Source organism: Impatiens glandulifera, chromosome 4, assembly GCF_907164915.1.
Source record: "Impatiens glandulifera chromosome 4, dImpGla2.1, whole genome shotgun sequence".
Taxonomy (NCBI): Eukaryota; Viridiplantae; Streptophyta; class Magnoliopsida; order Ericales; family Balsaminaceae; genus Impatiens; species Impatiens glandulifera.
This window is the reverse complement of record NC_061865.1, coordinates 54658464-54674161: the sequence shown is the minus strand read 5'-3', so window position 1 is coordinate 54674161 and position 15698 is coordinate 54658464. Positions and strand designations below refer to the sequence as shown.

At 32.7% G+C, this 15698-nt stretch overlaps 1 protein-coding gene across 2 annotated transcripts; it reads right to left on the bottom strand.

Annotated features, from left to right (window-relative positions):
• Positions 1-6151: 6151 nt before the first annotated feature.
• On the bottom strand, positions 6152-9775 carry LOC124934208 (probable magnesium transporter NIPA6). 2 transcript variants are annotated; one of them, XM_047474701.1, is made up of 9 exons: positions 9441-9775; positions 8986-9042; positions 8813-8903; positions 8576-8736; positions 7700-7827; positions 7472-7609; positions 7292-7384; positions 7073-7187; positions 6152-6462 (listed from the first exon to the last, which is right to left on the bottom strand). In XM_047474701.1, exons 1-9 carry the CDS (start codon positions 9562-9564, stop codon positions 6383-6385), a joined length of 987 nt encoding a protein of 328 aa, XP_047330657.1. In that variant the 5' UTR covers positions 9565-9775; the 3' UTR covers positions 6152-6382. The 2 variants fall into 2 exon arrangements, with proteins under 2 accessions (XP_047330657.1, XP_047330656.1); XM_047474700.1 differs by having other exon boundaries at positions 6152-6468; positions 9441-9774.
• Positions 9776-15698: the final 5923 nt, after the last annotated feature.

Sequence of the window (15698 nt, the reverse complement as noted above, 5' to 3'; positions counted from 1 at the left end):
TTGAAGCTAGAATATAAGAATTGGGTTAGGGGTTTTAACTATTAGGTCTAGAATGTCATTTGATAGGATCCTAGATTGCTTAGGGATAGCGAGGAGCCAAGGAGAGTTTTCATCATTATTACCTTCAAGCTTAGAGTGTTTGAGGTTTTTATGTTTTAGTAAATTCTAAATTACAAAACATAAAAATTTAGACACACTCCTTCTAACTCTTATTTGGAATAAAAAATTTAGATATATATATTCATTCATTTGAATGTTCATACTTCAGTTTGTTTGTTGTGTTTGAATGTTCTAGACACACTCTAAAATATCATCATTCTTGTCGAAACAATAATTTATAATTGTGAAGTTAACTTAATAAAAATATCTTCATAAAGAGACCCAAATAATATTATTTATTGTTCTCATCACAAATACATAAATGATTGACATCAATTTATTTATCTTATTTAGACATAAAAATAGTACAATTAGTTAGGAACACAATCACACGATATAAAAGGGAGGCGAAAACGCCTGACATAACATTTTCCACCCTTTGTAAACCCCTTGTTCAAGCAATTTTGAAAGCACTTCTGGACGGTATCACACTCCCCTATGGTTACATCTTTTTCACCATACTCTGTTATGCGGTACATGGAACCAACACAAATGGACAATAGACAAAGAATGAAGAAAAAAGATCTTATTTGTGAAATTGTCATGACCAAATATTCTCTTTCTCTAGGAATTTTTTACTTCTTTTTATTTGTAAATTAATATAATATGAATTCAACTCTTTATTGGTGAAGATTAGATATAAACCCTAATATAATATTATTTATAAGAAATATCATTATTGTTGATAGAAAAAGGAAGATTATAAATATATATATTTTTTGAAATTGTGTGAATCCCTATAAATATTATTAATGTTTATAAAAAAGTATAACATGAAATTTTTAAATTCTTAATAATCTAAAAGTTTTCAAATCTCAATCTATGTCACATTTTTTCGAATCCTAATTGAATGACATGAATGACATGTTAGGATTAACTAATTAATATCTCCATATTTATATTTATATTTATATTTATATTTATATATGTCGAAATAACAAATTATGGCTCTTTATTGGAGACCAATGGCAATTTGGGATATTTTATTTCAAACTTCACAATTTGGGACATTTTCTTTCGAACCTCACAATTTGGGACCTCTTCTTTCGAACCTCATAAAATGGGACTCCAAATTGTCAGGTTTGTACAAAATGAGATTTTGTTATAGCGGACATGGACGTCTTAAAAAATAAAAGGGCCACGTAATATATTTCTGATAAACATTCATTTTCGTTAGGCAAAATCTCATTTTGTACAAACCTGACAATGTAGAGCCCCAAATTGTGAGTCTCAAAATAAAATGTCCCAAATTACAATTGACCCCAATAAGAAACCCAAATTGTGAGGTTCAAAAATAAAGGTCTCAAATTACAATTGACCTTTAATAAGAAGCTCCAAATTATGAGATTCAAAAGAAGATGTCTCAACTTGCAATAAGCCTCCAATAAGGAGTCCAACCTTGTTATTTAGACCTTATATATATATATATATATTTGGACATGATACTTTTGAACAATATTAATCAATTAAGCAATTTAAGTTCTACTCTCACTTTTAATAGTTTATATCGATCATTGAAGGTAAAATGCTCAGAAGTGAGAAACCCAACACAATTGCTGTAGGATAATTTTTTCTTATCATTATAATTATTTTATCTTTTAATGCAAATCATGTCTTCATTTTGCACACTAATTTTTTTTTAGAATTTCAAACCATAATATTTTTATTGGGAACTTTGAATTGACCCAGAAAAAAGACACATGACTTGAAAAACAGTATGGAATTCAAATATTTTAGCAATTTTCAAAAGTGCATGACCAATAAGACTATCTTCAACCCAAATATTCATTCTCAAACTCAAAAAATATAGTAAACGTGTAAACAGTAATTCATCTGCATTTCAAAAATTATTTCTAAAATTTAAAAGAATATTTATTTTTTACACTAACCATTTAACATTATTAATATTATCTATATATTTATCAATTTTACATATTTAACCCCCAATCTTTTCTCATTCATTTAATAATATTAAAATAAAATTAAGTATATATATTAATAGTTCATACACAACAAAATAATTCAATAATACATTTAAATAAATAAATATATTATATTAAAACAAATATTATTAATAAATAAATTATTAATAAATAGACGAAATATCCTCTTATGTCGGGTTTATATCGAAATTTTTGAGGACCCAATTATTGGAATTAATCAAACAAATGATCGGTTATGGCCTTGTATTGAAGAAGCTTTCAATAGAGAAAGACTAGAGCAATTAGTTAGAAATACAATCACACGATATAGTAGGGATGTCCAATGCAAAACTCCTGACATTACATCTTCCACCCTTTGTAAACCCCTTTTTCAAGCAAGTTTGAAAGCAGTTCTTGACGGTATTGAAGGTATCACACTTTCCTATGGTTACATCTTTTTCATCATACTCAATTATGCTGTACACATAACCAACACAAATGCACAATAGACAAAGAATGATGAAAGAAGATCTTATTTGTGAAATTGCCATGACCAAATATTCTCTTTCTCTAGGAATTTTTTACTTCTTTGTATTTGTAAATTAATATAATATGAATTCAACTATTTATAGGTGAAGATTAGATATAAACCCTAATATAATATTATTTATAAGAAATATCATTAATATTAATGTACATAGAAAAAGTAAGATTATAAATATTTTTAAAAAAAAAATGTTTTGAAATTGTGTGAATGCTTATCAATATTAAAAAAAAGTAATTTAAAAGTTTTCAAATCTCAATCAATTCACTTTTTTTAAAATCTTAATTGAATGACATGATACTTTTCACTAGTTAATATATTCATATATATCTATATTTACATGGATATATATCCATTTATATTTATATAGGTCAAAATAACAAATTATAACTCCTTATTGGGACCAATTGCAATTTAAGATATCTTATTTCAAACTTCACAATTTGCGACATCTTCTTTCGAACCTCATATATTGGGTTCCACATTGTCAGATTTGTACAAAATGAGATTTTGTCATAATGGACATGGACGTCTATCAAAAAAAAATGTTAACAGTGACTTGTACTTCTAAATGCTACTTATTTTTTAAAACAAATTTTAATTCATTAAAAATAAATAAATAAATAAAATTCCTACATTCATCCCAACTCAAATTAAACTTCATCTCTTTCACCCTAGTTTGACTCATCTACCCTTTACCTCGTGACGTTCAACTACCCTCACCCTACACTAACTCTCTTCCTCTTCACCTAGCGATGAAATAAAGTTAAGTCGGACTTATGACATTAAGAATTATGTGTCACAGTTAAATTTTTAATTATAAAGGTCACGTAATACATTTTTTGACAAACATTCATTATAGTAAAACCTTATTTTGTACAAATTTGACAATACAGAGCCCCAAATTGTGAGACTCAAAATAAGAGGTCCCAAATTGCAATTGACTCTAATAAGGAGCTCAAATTGTAAGGTTCAAAAGAAGAGATTTCAAATTGCAATTGACTTCCAATAAGAAATCCCAAATTATGAGACTCAAAAGAAGAGGTCCCAAATTGCAATTACCCTCAATTAAGAGCCTAACTTTATTATTTCGGCATATATATATATATATATATATATATATATATATATATATATATATAATTATTTGGACATATACTTTTTTAACAATATTAATGAATTAAGTGATTTAAGTGCAACTCACTTATAATAGTTTATATCGATCATTGAAGGTTTAATGCATAGAGGTGAGACACACCCAACACAATTCGTGTAGAATATTTTTTATCATTATTATTATTGTTATTATTTTATTTTTTTAATTAAGGAGGGCTAGTGTGTTACTCGATAGTCATGTCCCTTGCTTCTATTCAAAATATTTTTAGACAGAATTGAACATGTGACATCTTAGTCTCTTAATCCGACTCTTATCACCGGTCTCTTAAACTTCCATTATTATTATTTTTGTTTTTAACAAAATAATTTATTTTTTGAATAACAAATCATAGGAAAACTTAATAATTCATCCCATATAGTGAGTGTGACAATACCCATACAGTGGTTGTTGTTTTTTTTTTTTTCCTAAAATCATTTTGATTAAATTTAAACAGTTTTTTTTATGATTAAAAGTCAAAAATATTCTTTATTTTTAAAATAAATTAATTCTATATAATTAAATTATAATTTTAGTATTTAAATATATAAAAAGGATCATTGGATAGTTGATTAGCTTTTAGAATAAAATCTTGAAAAAAAAACTAATACATCGAATCCAATGACAATTTGAAACTGCACCGCGAAAACGAACCGAATTATCCTGTTTGGGACAGTTTTTCCCCGAAACCGAACGGGAATGGGACGGAGATGGTATTTGTGTCTCATACCCCGCCCCGCCCCGATCACACCCCGATTACACCCCGATTATGCCCCAAACACTATAAATATAATTAAATATATTAAATCACTAATATATTTATTTATTCATTATATTTTATAAAAGTATTAAATTTATTTCTTTATAATAATATAAAATTTTATTATATTACAATATATATTATATTAAAAAATATGTTTATATAATTTATTTTTTAAAATATTTTATTAACGGTGCCCCGCGGGTATTTCTCGAAACTGAATAAAATCGAACGGGGCGGGGATGGTATTAAAAAATTCCCCAAAATAAAAACGGGACGGAGATGGTAATGCATTCCCCGCTCCGAACCGTCCCATTGCCATCCAGAGCAGATAGACTATATATATATATATATATATATATATATATATATATATATATATATATATATATATATATATAATGCCAAAATAACAAAGTGGATCTCTTTATTGAAGGCTAATTGAAATTTGGGACCTCTTTTTTTGAATCTCACAATTTGGAGCTTCTTATTAGAGGTAAATTACAATTTGAAACATCATCTTTCGAACCTCACTATTTGGGACTCCTTATTGGGATCAAATACAATTTAAGACTTATTTTTTCGAACCTCATAATTTGGGGGTTTGTATTATAAGTTTGTACAAAATGAAGTTTTTCCCACGTTACGTCAAATAAATATATTACGTAGTCTTTATAATTAAAAAATTAATATTACATTTTTTTTACGGATATGGAAAAATCTCATTTCTACAAACCTAACAATACGGAACCTGAAATTGTAAGATTCGAAAGAAAATGTCTTAAATTGTAATTACCCCTAATAATGAGTCTCAATTTGTGAAATTCGAAAGAAAAAAAAATGTCCCAAATTACAATTAATTGTGAAGTTCGAAAAAAAATATCTCAAATTGCAATTGACCTCACTAAAGAGACATAATTTGTTATTTTAGCCTATATTTAAATGGTTTATCTATATTCCAAATGATAAAAAATCGTTTAAAAAAACGAAAAAGTATGATATAAAAATAATAATAATAATAATAATATAATACAATCATATTATCTAATAGATCCAATAGATTATTGAACTTGTAAATTCTCGAGAAGAACAGTTAATTATCAACTTCACCGGCTAACCGAAATAAATATCAAAAACATCATAATAATATAATTATAAATGATATGAATCGGACGACAACGATGGTTAAAACAGATAGTTCACCAACAAATAATTGAGATTGTAACTCAAATATGTAGGTTTGTCATTTCAAACTTTCCAACAACTATCTAAATATTCAAGTATCACTCAATTAATCACAATAATACTGTAAAAAAATTTAAATACTAGTCACCCCAAGACAATGTAAAAGTACTGATCAACCTTGCTTCTCCTTACACATAAGAACACAACCTTCCTTCTCCTTACACATAAGAGCACGATAACATTTGTGTTGTGATTTTGTTTTGATATTTTCATTTGAAGCCAACAATGATTATGATCACTTAGGTTTGCAATGATATCATTTATTTTGGATGTAAGATATCAATATAGTGTTTTTGTTTTTGATTGCAATTCGAATTTGGGATTGTTTGAAAGAAAGAAAAATAATCATAAAAATGCTTCTTCATCATTTTCAAAAGTATACATAACTCAGAGAGCCAAAGAAAGGGGAAAAAAGAAAGAAAAAAAATAGACTACATAAAGAAATGAAAGAATTGTTATGTGCAGATTCTATCACAAAAGAATACAAAAGTCTTCACCCAACCGCCTCATTGTCGATTTCAGATACAGCTAGGATGATGATATCTTGAAACATTGTCGATTTCAGATACAGCTAGGATCATGATATGTTGAAACTTCCATTATTGATTCTCAGGATCTTCCAATATAATATAATGCATATCATCAATACTCTTTACTGATTCTCCATTGTACCATGTAACTGTCCCTTCACAAACACATTCATTATATGGGTCAGTTAGTGGATTTCTCGGAGCTCTGCCAATTAAATTGATTGAGTGTGTTTGCGGGTTATATTTTTAACCCAAAGTTGTAACAAAACAGCGTTCTCAATATAAAAAAAATGTTCACTACGGTTCAATTCTCATTGGGAGTCATGATTGAGAAACATCGTGTTAGCTTCACTCGGGAATAAAAACCGAAAACACACGAAAAATATTTGTACCCTAATACCCGATCTATCTTATCAGTTTGCATATACAGTCGGATTCAAATTTCGATTTTATAATCATTTTCTAAACAAAAATCACTCGGGTTCATTTCTCACTAGAGGTCGTGACCGTAAAAGATCGTGTTAACTTCTAAACACCGGCACAAAAAAATATATTTTTTACCCAAATACCCTATTCATCTGATCAGTTCGCATATAAAGTCCGACTCGAATTTCTATTTTATAATCCATCACATTTTTTTTGAAAGGTTGAAACGGGTTAAGTAGCTCCACTTAGAAAGCAAACACTATAATCACTGAGTTAAAAAACTTATATAACAATAATAAATTCAGCTATTTCAAAAGAAAGATGTATAAATACCTGCCATAGATGGTTCTTGTTCTCTATTAATATGAAGAATTATTGTACCCGAAAGCACAGTAATAAAACCGCAAATCTCTGAAGCTATGTTGCTAGCATTCTGCCCCGACCAATCCTGTACACGAGTAACACGAGAGAACTTATATATCTTCGCATTTTAACATCACCCTTAAATTTCCAAAAACAAAAACAGTATTTAATCAAATGTTTCTTTTAAACCTTGTACATAATTATGCTTGCTACGATGGTAAGTGTAGTGAACATGACATAGTATATTGGAGAAACAATGGCAGCATTAAATGTATCCAATGCCTGTCACATAATAATAATAATAATCAAACAAAATATTAGAAATTTATGGACAATATAAAATTGGGTAATTTGATCATAACAACAAACCTTATTAAGGTAATTCAACTGTGTGACCACACAAACTGAAGCAACTGTAACGAAAAACCAAGTCTGAGGGTACGCGATCTGACTTATTCCTTCAAGCGTGAGTTTTATTGCAATACCTATTGCCTTTATACTTACAACCTGCGATATTGAATGAAAAGCTTAATTTCATTTAAAATGAATCAAATGATAAAAGAAAACACGTGAAATCTAATATGATGTTAGATTTACCGTTAGTGAGCCCATCAATGAACAAATTCCCAAGTAGATCAGAATATTTGTCTGTCCATACCGAGATTCAAAGTGTAAAATGAGAACTAAGACTATTGATACAGCTGCGGCGGCATATATGAGAAATGCTGTAGGACAAAGAGGTTAAATGAGTAATTTATCTATGTAGAGTTCATTTGAAGTCTATTTCATAACTATTACTTAAAATTAGAATCACTTAAAACTAAGCTACAGAAAACGAGCTATATATTTTTCTAGCTTAATTCAGTAAGCTAAAATTCACTAAAATCCGGAAGTTGGTTAAGTGAAATTACTAAACTAGACTGGAAGAATATGCCACACGGGTGTATTCTTTCTCTAGCTGCCTCCCTAATAGCATCTTCTTCCTCCAAACCGCCATATAATATATATTTTTTTAAAATTGCAGATAAATTATGATCTATGTGACTTTTAACGAGGTGGTCGAGCTCAAACCAAGAATGATTCAATCAAAACCACACAAAATTGAGAAATGTCATTTGGAAACATGCTTTTGGTGTATTGAAAGCCGACCCATTTGGAACCACTTTCTGGAGCTGAATGTGTGTCTGAGTCTGGATTTGAACGAGTAAATGACCAAATTTATCTCAACATTTAATCAATATTTGGGACAGATACTTAGACAAAACAAAAAGTGTTTACAAGAAAATTTAACATCAAAAATTAATTTTAGATATTTATCTAATCAACCTAGTTACAATTACAAAACACTTAAAATTCATATATTTTCATTTGGTTGATTCAAAATTCATATATTTACTTAAGTCATCCTAAAAGGAACAGTATTTCCAACACTTAATTTCTGTTTTATCAAACAAAAGTAAGCAAAATAGAGACCTGGTTCTGTCGCTAGGTTCCAGACTTCCTGAAGAGAACTAGGCGTGTGTTCTTGTGGTGCATGGAGTACAATCACAACCGAGCCAACTATGCAGCATACACATCCTATTACACCCATCCTCCTAAGTTGTTCTTTCAACATAAAATGTGCCAAAAAAGCACTGATATTCCAAAAGAAGTCAGCCCCAAATTATATCACATTCATACAACTAACTTAAAAAAGAATCTCCATAATACCTTATAATGATACTCAAAGCACCTAGAGGTGTCACGAGTACAGCTGGTGCATAAACATAAGCAACAAAGTTCGCAGCTTCTCCAACTATCACTGAATAAACCCCAAAACATCAAATTGAATATCAACAATAGGTTTAGTTATTAGCTTTGCATTAGTAGAGAAGGGTACTCACTTGTTATCATGCCTGTCCACCAAAGTGGTTGTAATAAATAAGTGTAACCACCACCCCCTTGAATAACACAGTGAAAGTCATACACATCAGTATTTCAAATAATTCAGCAAATTGAAACAAATAAGTGAAGCAACAAAGAAACAAATCAATCAAAATCAAGAAAATGATGAAGGAACTCCAAAAATTCAATTAATTTACTGAATCATATCACAATGATCCTGAATTTCGAAATCAGATTTCCCTGGCTAATTACGAAGACTAAAAGAAACAACAATCAGTTAAACTAATCCATCATAAACATTCGCTTGATTTCATATCATTCCACAAACTAGACAAAAAGTTCATCATGAAATTATCGTGCAATCCAAGCTAACATCACTTTCACGCTTAAGTTCAAGATCCAGCTATCAGTTATTACAAATTCAACACACATAAAATCAAATTCATAATCTCACCAGCACGAAGACCACAAGCTGCAGCACGTTGAAGACCTTTCTTCTTAAGAATAAAGCTCGTACCTATGAATAAACTCGAAGAAACCGCTAGAATTAGCCCTAACGTATTATCAGAGATCGTCATACGATATCACGCTTTCCAAAAACAACAAATCAGTCAACTTATACGTATCGATTCAGCTTTTCTTCCGTTTTCTTTCACCGGAAATCAAAATCATTGATGAAAGCGCGGGAAGACGAAATTCAGACGAATTAAGAGAGAGAAAGATAGAGAGAGAAAGGGATCTTGTATGAAGACGAGATTCGTCGATGTTCAAAGTTGAAATAGTGAGAAAGGTCTCTCCTTTTGTTCAATTTGTCCCGTCCTCTTTAAGAAGATGAATGAGGAATTATTGGATGTTACGCAGATCACTGAGATATATATGGACTTGTAAGTTTTAAATTTGTTTGATGTCTTAAGTCTAATTTGGACGGCTTGTTTGGGAAATATTATTCAAACCCCAACAATACAAGTTAATAATATTTTAAATTTAATAATTGAGATTAATTGAAGTATTTTGACATAAGAGATTAGATTAAATAGTTACTCTTTTTTGATTAATTCTTTTACAAATATTTTTATATAAAATGAAATTAAAAATATTAATTATTTTATTTTCAAAATTTTGAGATATTTTAAATGTAAATTGAATAAGACACCTTTAATCTTTTAAGACTTTTCTCACTTCACTATCAAGTTTAAACATTTAATAATATATATTTTATAATTTAGAAATAAATTTTGATTTTTTTACGAGTTCACACTTTAATTAAAGATATTTTTAATGATAGCGTAAGTAGAAGTGTTTAAAATTTGGTATGAACTGAATATGTGACCGAATTCGATTTCACTTAGTTTGAATTTATTTTTGTTTTTTATTTCAACTCGAAAACCAAACATAATTCACTTTTTATTATTTATTTTAATTATATATTATATAATTTAATTTTTTATTCTAGTTTAACGACAATAAGAGGTAGATACTAATCCTAAATTCCTGAGTTCTTACCTGTCAGTAAAAAGTAATGTGTCTGATTAAATGATTACGTGGATTTACGGGTTACATACTTAATCCGTTGTCCCATTTTTTTATATTATATAATTTATTTTTCTGTTAAATTTTTTTAATTATTTTGATAACTTAATTGAAAAGAATAAACTTCGAATTCGAATTTTGTTTTGAATTCGAATAATTTGAATTTAAAATTTATTTGACAATAAAAGTAAAAAAAATATTTTTGTCAAAATTTGAATCGGTTCAGTTTCGGAATTAGCTTAAAAATTAAAATTCGAAAATCCAAACCTAGAAACTTGAATAACTCAAAAATCGAACCGATAAATACCCTAATGCTGCATAATTATATTATTATTTTTTTAGAACATGGATTCCATTATTTCTTATAAAAACGACTAATTCTTTTAGATTTAACATATAACCCGCAAACAAACTCACAAACTCAAACTCAGTCAATTTAACTAAACCAGGGAAACATAAAATATGTAGTTGGATAAGTTTGAATTCAGGACATTGAGATGTTAAAGATATTCAATTTATTTTGCAAATAATTATTTTTAGTTGAACCTAATTAATTAGGTTAAACATGTAATAAATTATTGAATTTGTCTAAAAACATTAATAAAAAAATGGATTTTTTAATTAATGTTGATATATAATTTGTAAAGTTGAGTAAGATTTGATTAGATGTTTATAATATTTATATACAACAACCTAATTTAAAACTAAAACTTGAAACGTGGTTCATCATTTATGAGTAAACAAACAAGGGCGTCAATTTTCAGGGGCCAATACTTGTTGACTAACTAAAATAATAATGTTTGGATTTAATAAATAATTTAAACATATTTAAAAAAGTGTGTCATGATAAGCAAACAGTTTCAAGAAAATGCAGGCTGTCAATGATGATTAATAAGGCACGTCTCTCTTGACTGTTACATGTTAATCTTAGGTCACCCATATTATATATATTATTAGCTTGTAACCAAAACCAAACAGTTAAACACACATAAAACATAGGCTATAAGTGACAAGATCTTCACTTAGATTATATTAGTGGAGTTTAGACACGGAATTAGGAATTGGAGTTGAGATGAACTTAAAAAAAATTAGGTAAGTTTTAAAAAAATAATGAGAAAATTATGAATAAAACGATTGTGGATAAAGGTAAGTTTGTCTTTATTTTTTAAATTAGACAAAAATAAATAGTGTATTAAATTAAAAAAATTTAAATTATGAGGTAATATCACAATTTTACTGTGATAAAAAAAAAATTTAGGAGTGACTTTTACTAAATAGATCCGTCCTGGGGCACATTTAAATTTTACGCATAATTTTTTTTAATTTAAAAGTTAACACGACCGAATATAATAATAAGTTTCACTTCAATTTAAAACTTTTTAGGTGAGAATCAAATCCGTAATATTTAATCTTTTAAATGGGGAATTTGAGCAGATGACCATAAAAATAGGGTGAAATGCGGAAAGTGAGGGTGAATAATTTAAATAGCGCTGGTGACCCTCTTTTTTTTAATGACAATTGTACCCTTGCGTAACGCAACTCCATTTGCGTGACGCAACCGGATTTTTATTTTTTTTATTTTTTCAATTTTTTTTCGTCTCGCGGTTGCGTGACGCAACTGGGGTTGCGTGACGCGGTTGCGTAACGCAACTGGGGTTGCGTGACGCGGTTACGTAACGCAACTGGGGTTGCGTGACGCAACTGGGGCATTTTCGTCCAAAAAATTTCATAATTAAATTTTTTTGAAAAATAAAAAAATAAAAAATTGTGTCACGCAACTGGGGCATTTTCATCCAAAAACAGTAAAAGGGGTCACCAGCCCTCACTTTCCGCATTTCATCCTATTTTTTGGGTCCTCTACTCAAATTTCCTCTTTAAAATGGATCAATTCTCAATTAAACTATTGAGTTACATTTGAACTTAAAGATGAGTTTGAATGAAAAATATGAATTCTTTAGGTTTGGATTTCAAAAAACTTAAAATGTAGGCCTAATCCATATTAAACCAAATTCAAAATGTCTACCTAATGTCACGGGCTAAAATTCGACCCGTGCGGCACTAAGCTAAATCGACCCTGATTCTAGCTTAGAAAGCCTTTCTAAACACAATGCAAGAAGAACTCAAACGCAAGAAAGAACTTAGAGAGAGAAAACTCTTGAGAATAAGAATATATTGAAAGAATGCTTGATAATTACAATGGAATACCTTCAGGGTATTTATAGGACTTACACGTAGTAAATTAGGAATTACGTCTAATTACAATTTAATTACACTAATTTAGGATATTCCTTCCATAATAAGAATATCCCTACCTATTTTAAAATATCCCTTGTAATCTCTTCCTTAATTAGAATATATAGTATAATCCTTTCCTTGATTAGAATATATCTTCCAATCCCTTCCTTAATTAGATTATCTTCCAATCTCTTCCTTGATTAGAAGATTCGCTGGGCCCACGTAGGTAACTGGGCCTCTCCTTGGCTAAAAGGATTAGCGCACTATCAGGCCAAGTCTTTAATGAGCCTCGACATCCCCCGGGATTGGGCCGTGACATACTCCCCCACCTTAGTCGTGGCCGTCCTCGGTTCGACCTTGGCATGATACTCTTCAACCTCTTCCTTGAAACATTCCCCACACGGTCCCTCGTATCTATGCACAAGTCTCTTGAGCACAGATTACATAGACTGGCATTCTGTAATATCATGGAAGTACACCTCGTGGCTCGATGTTTGCACCCCATAAAAATGGGACGTGACATACTCCCCCACCTAAGTCGTGGTCGTCCTCGGCACGACCTTAGACCGGTGCATGGTGATCTTCTATCTGGCGTCCCCTGAGCGCTCTTCCTCCCCTTTGCACGTCACGGCATTGGGTGCACTTATGGTCGCTAGCCTTAATCGATATAAGACGTTTCCCACACATCTTTCGATTGAACACGGTCCCTTGAATCTGCGCACAAGCCCCTTGAGCACTGACCGCATAGACTTCAACAGTTGCGGGGGCAACTTCCCCTTTTCCATCGTCCCCTTTCATGACTGCACACCCTCTTAGATCTGCCCCTCTCTTCATATTCCCGGTGTCTCCCTCTGAATATGTCCGAGCACGATCAGCTTCCTTTCCCACAGACTTGGTGCGAGTGAAGGCAGACTGACTTTGGACCACGTTGCCTGTGGCCAAACCTTGTGGATCTGATGGTTGTGTGATGTCTTTGGCCTTGAGCCCCTCGAAGGCTTCGACACACGCTATCTGAACTTCCTCGGGTACTTCTTCTTTTCCCTTGGACCCGTCCCCATCACCCATCTTGGCAAAAGTGGCAAATATCTCTTTACCACGTTTGCGACCTCAAACGAATCGCATCGCCGAGAATCTGCTTATTCCCTCTGATTCTCTCCTTGTTGGAATCACGCTAGTCTTCCCGTGATCCAAAATGATTAAGGAATCGGAATAAGGCATTATGCAAGCGCGTACCTGATCGCACCATTCGAGTCCCAACACTACGTCGTAGTCTTCCATTGGGACCAAAGTAAATGAGACTGTCCCATTCCAGCCTCCGATCCTGGTGTGCACTCTCCTAGCCTCCCCATTTACCGGCTTGGCTACATCGAAGGACTTCACCGTCCCTCTTGTTGGGCTGATCCGCAGACCCAACACTTTGGCTACTCCTTCTCGCATGAAGTTGTGCGTAGCCCCTGTGTCTACTAGTGCCTTGATGCGCTTTCCCCCGATCCAAGCTTCCACAAACAAAGAGCCCCTTCTTGTTCCCTTGTCCGGCTTCGCAACACTAGTCTTCACAGCATTGAGCAGTTTTAAGGATCCTATTTGAGTCTCTTCTTCCTCATCAGAGGACTCAGTTCCTTTAATTGCTGCAACCTTTTCCCCCTTAAACGGGCACATAAACTTTATGTGATTATGGGCACCACAAATATAACAGGCTCTTGGCTTCTCCGACTCGTCGGCTTGCCTCCCTGAGTTTTTATGTGCATGCCCCTTCTTAGATGAACGGTCTCCCCCACATTTCTCCTGGTCCTGTGGGCGGTCTCCTCCACCTTCTTCTCCATCATCCCTGATGAACTTCGGCCTGTCCACAGACACTTTGAGCTCTATCAGTCTTTCTGCAACCGCTATTGCCTCGGAAACGTTCCGCACTTTGGCCCTTTGCAGCTCCAACTGTGCCCAAGTCTTGAGGCCATTAACAAACGCAAACAGTGTCTCCTGTTCCGTTAGACTAGGTAACTCGAGCATCAACTCCTGGAATTCCTTCACATACTCCTTGATGGTTCCTTTGTGCACAAGTTGACTCAACATTTTCCTTGCCTCGTACTCGGCATTCTCTGGGAAGAATTGGCGTTTGAACTCGGTCTTGAAGTCTTCCCACGTTTCCATCCTCAAGGTCCCTCGTTCAATATCTCCTTCTCGCCTCCTCCACCACAGCAACGCCATCTCTTGTAGGAAGAAAGGTGCCGTCTCCAACTTGTCACGATCATCAAGTATGCTTGATGCCCGAAAGTACCTCTCCATGTTCCAAAGGAAGTCCTCCACTTCCCTTGCACTCCTCGAGCCTTTGAATGGAGTTGGCTTAGGAACATCCATCCGTTGAGGTGTCGCACCTCTATGTTCCCCTCCATTCCTCGCAATCCGCCTTTCCATCGATTCTAGCCTCCCCAAGATCTCCCTCTTGAGGGTCTCGACCATCGCATGGACTTCTCCCCGGATTGGATCAAGCACCTTCTGGCAGATGTCATTAACCTCCCCTCGAACCAATCCTAGCACTTCGTCACGAATGCTACGATTCGAACCGTTAATGATCCCCATTAACTCATTCTCCAACTTTTCAGCACTCTCGTCTAACATCGTCACCTTCTCGGCCACCGCGCTAAACACTTCGAGAGCTTCTTGGTGATCGCTCATGCCTTCTTCAAGCCGGGTCACCCGCGCTTCCATGGCAGCACCTCTCTCGACGGACATATCCCTCTTGGATCCCTTGTCCTTATGTTGGCCGGTCGGAACCTTAGTGACGGTAGTTCGTGAATCCATTTCTTGCAGCTTGAATGCGGAAATTCAACCTTGCTCTGATACCACTTGTCACGGGCTAAAATTCGACCCGTGCGGCACTAAGCTAAATCGACCCTGATTCTAGCTTAGAAAGCCTTTCTAAACACAATGCAAGAAGAACTCAAACGCA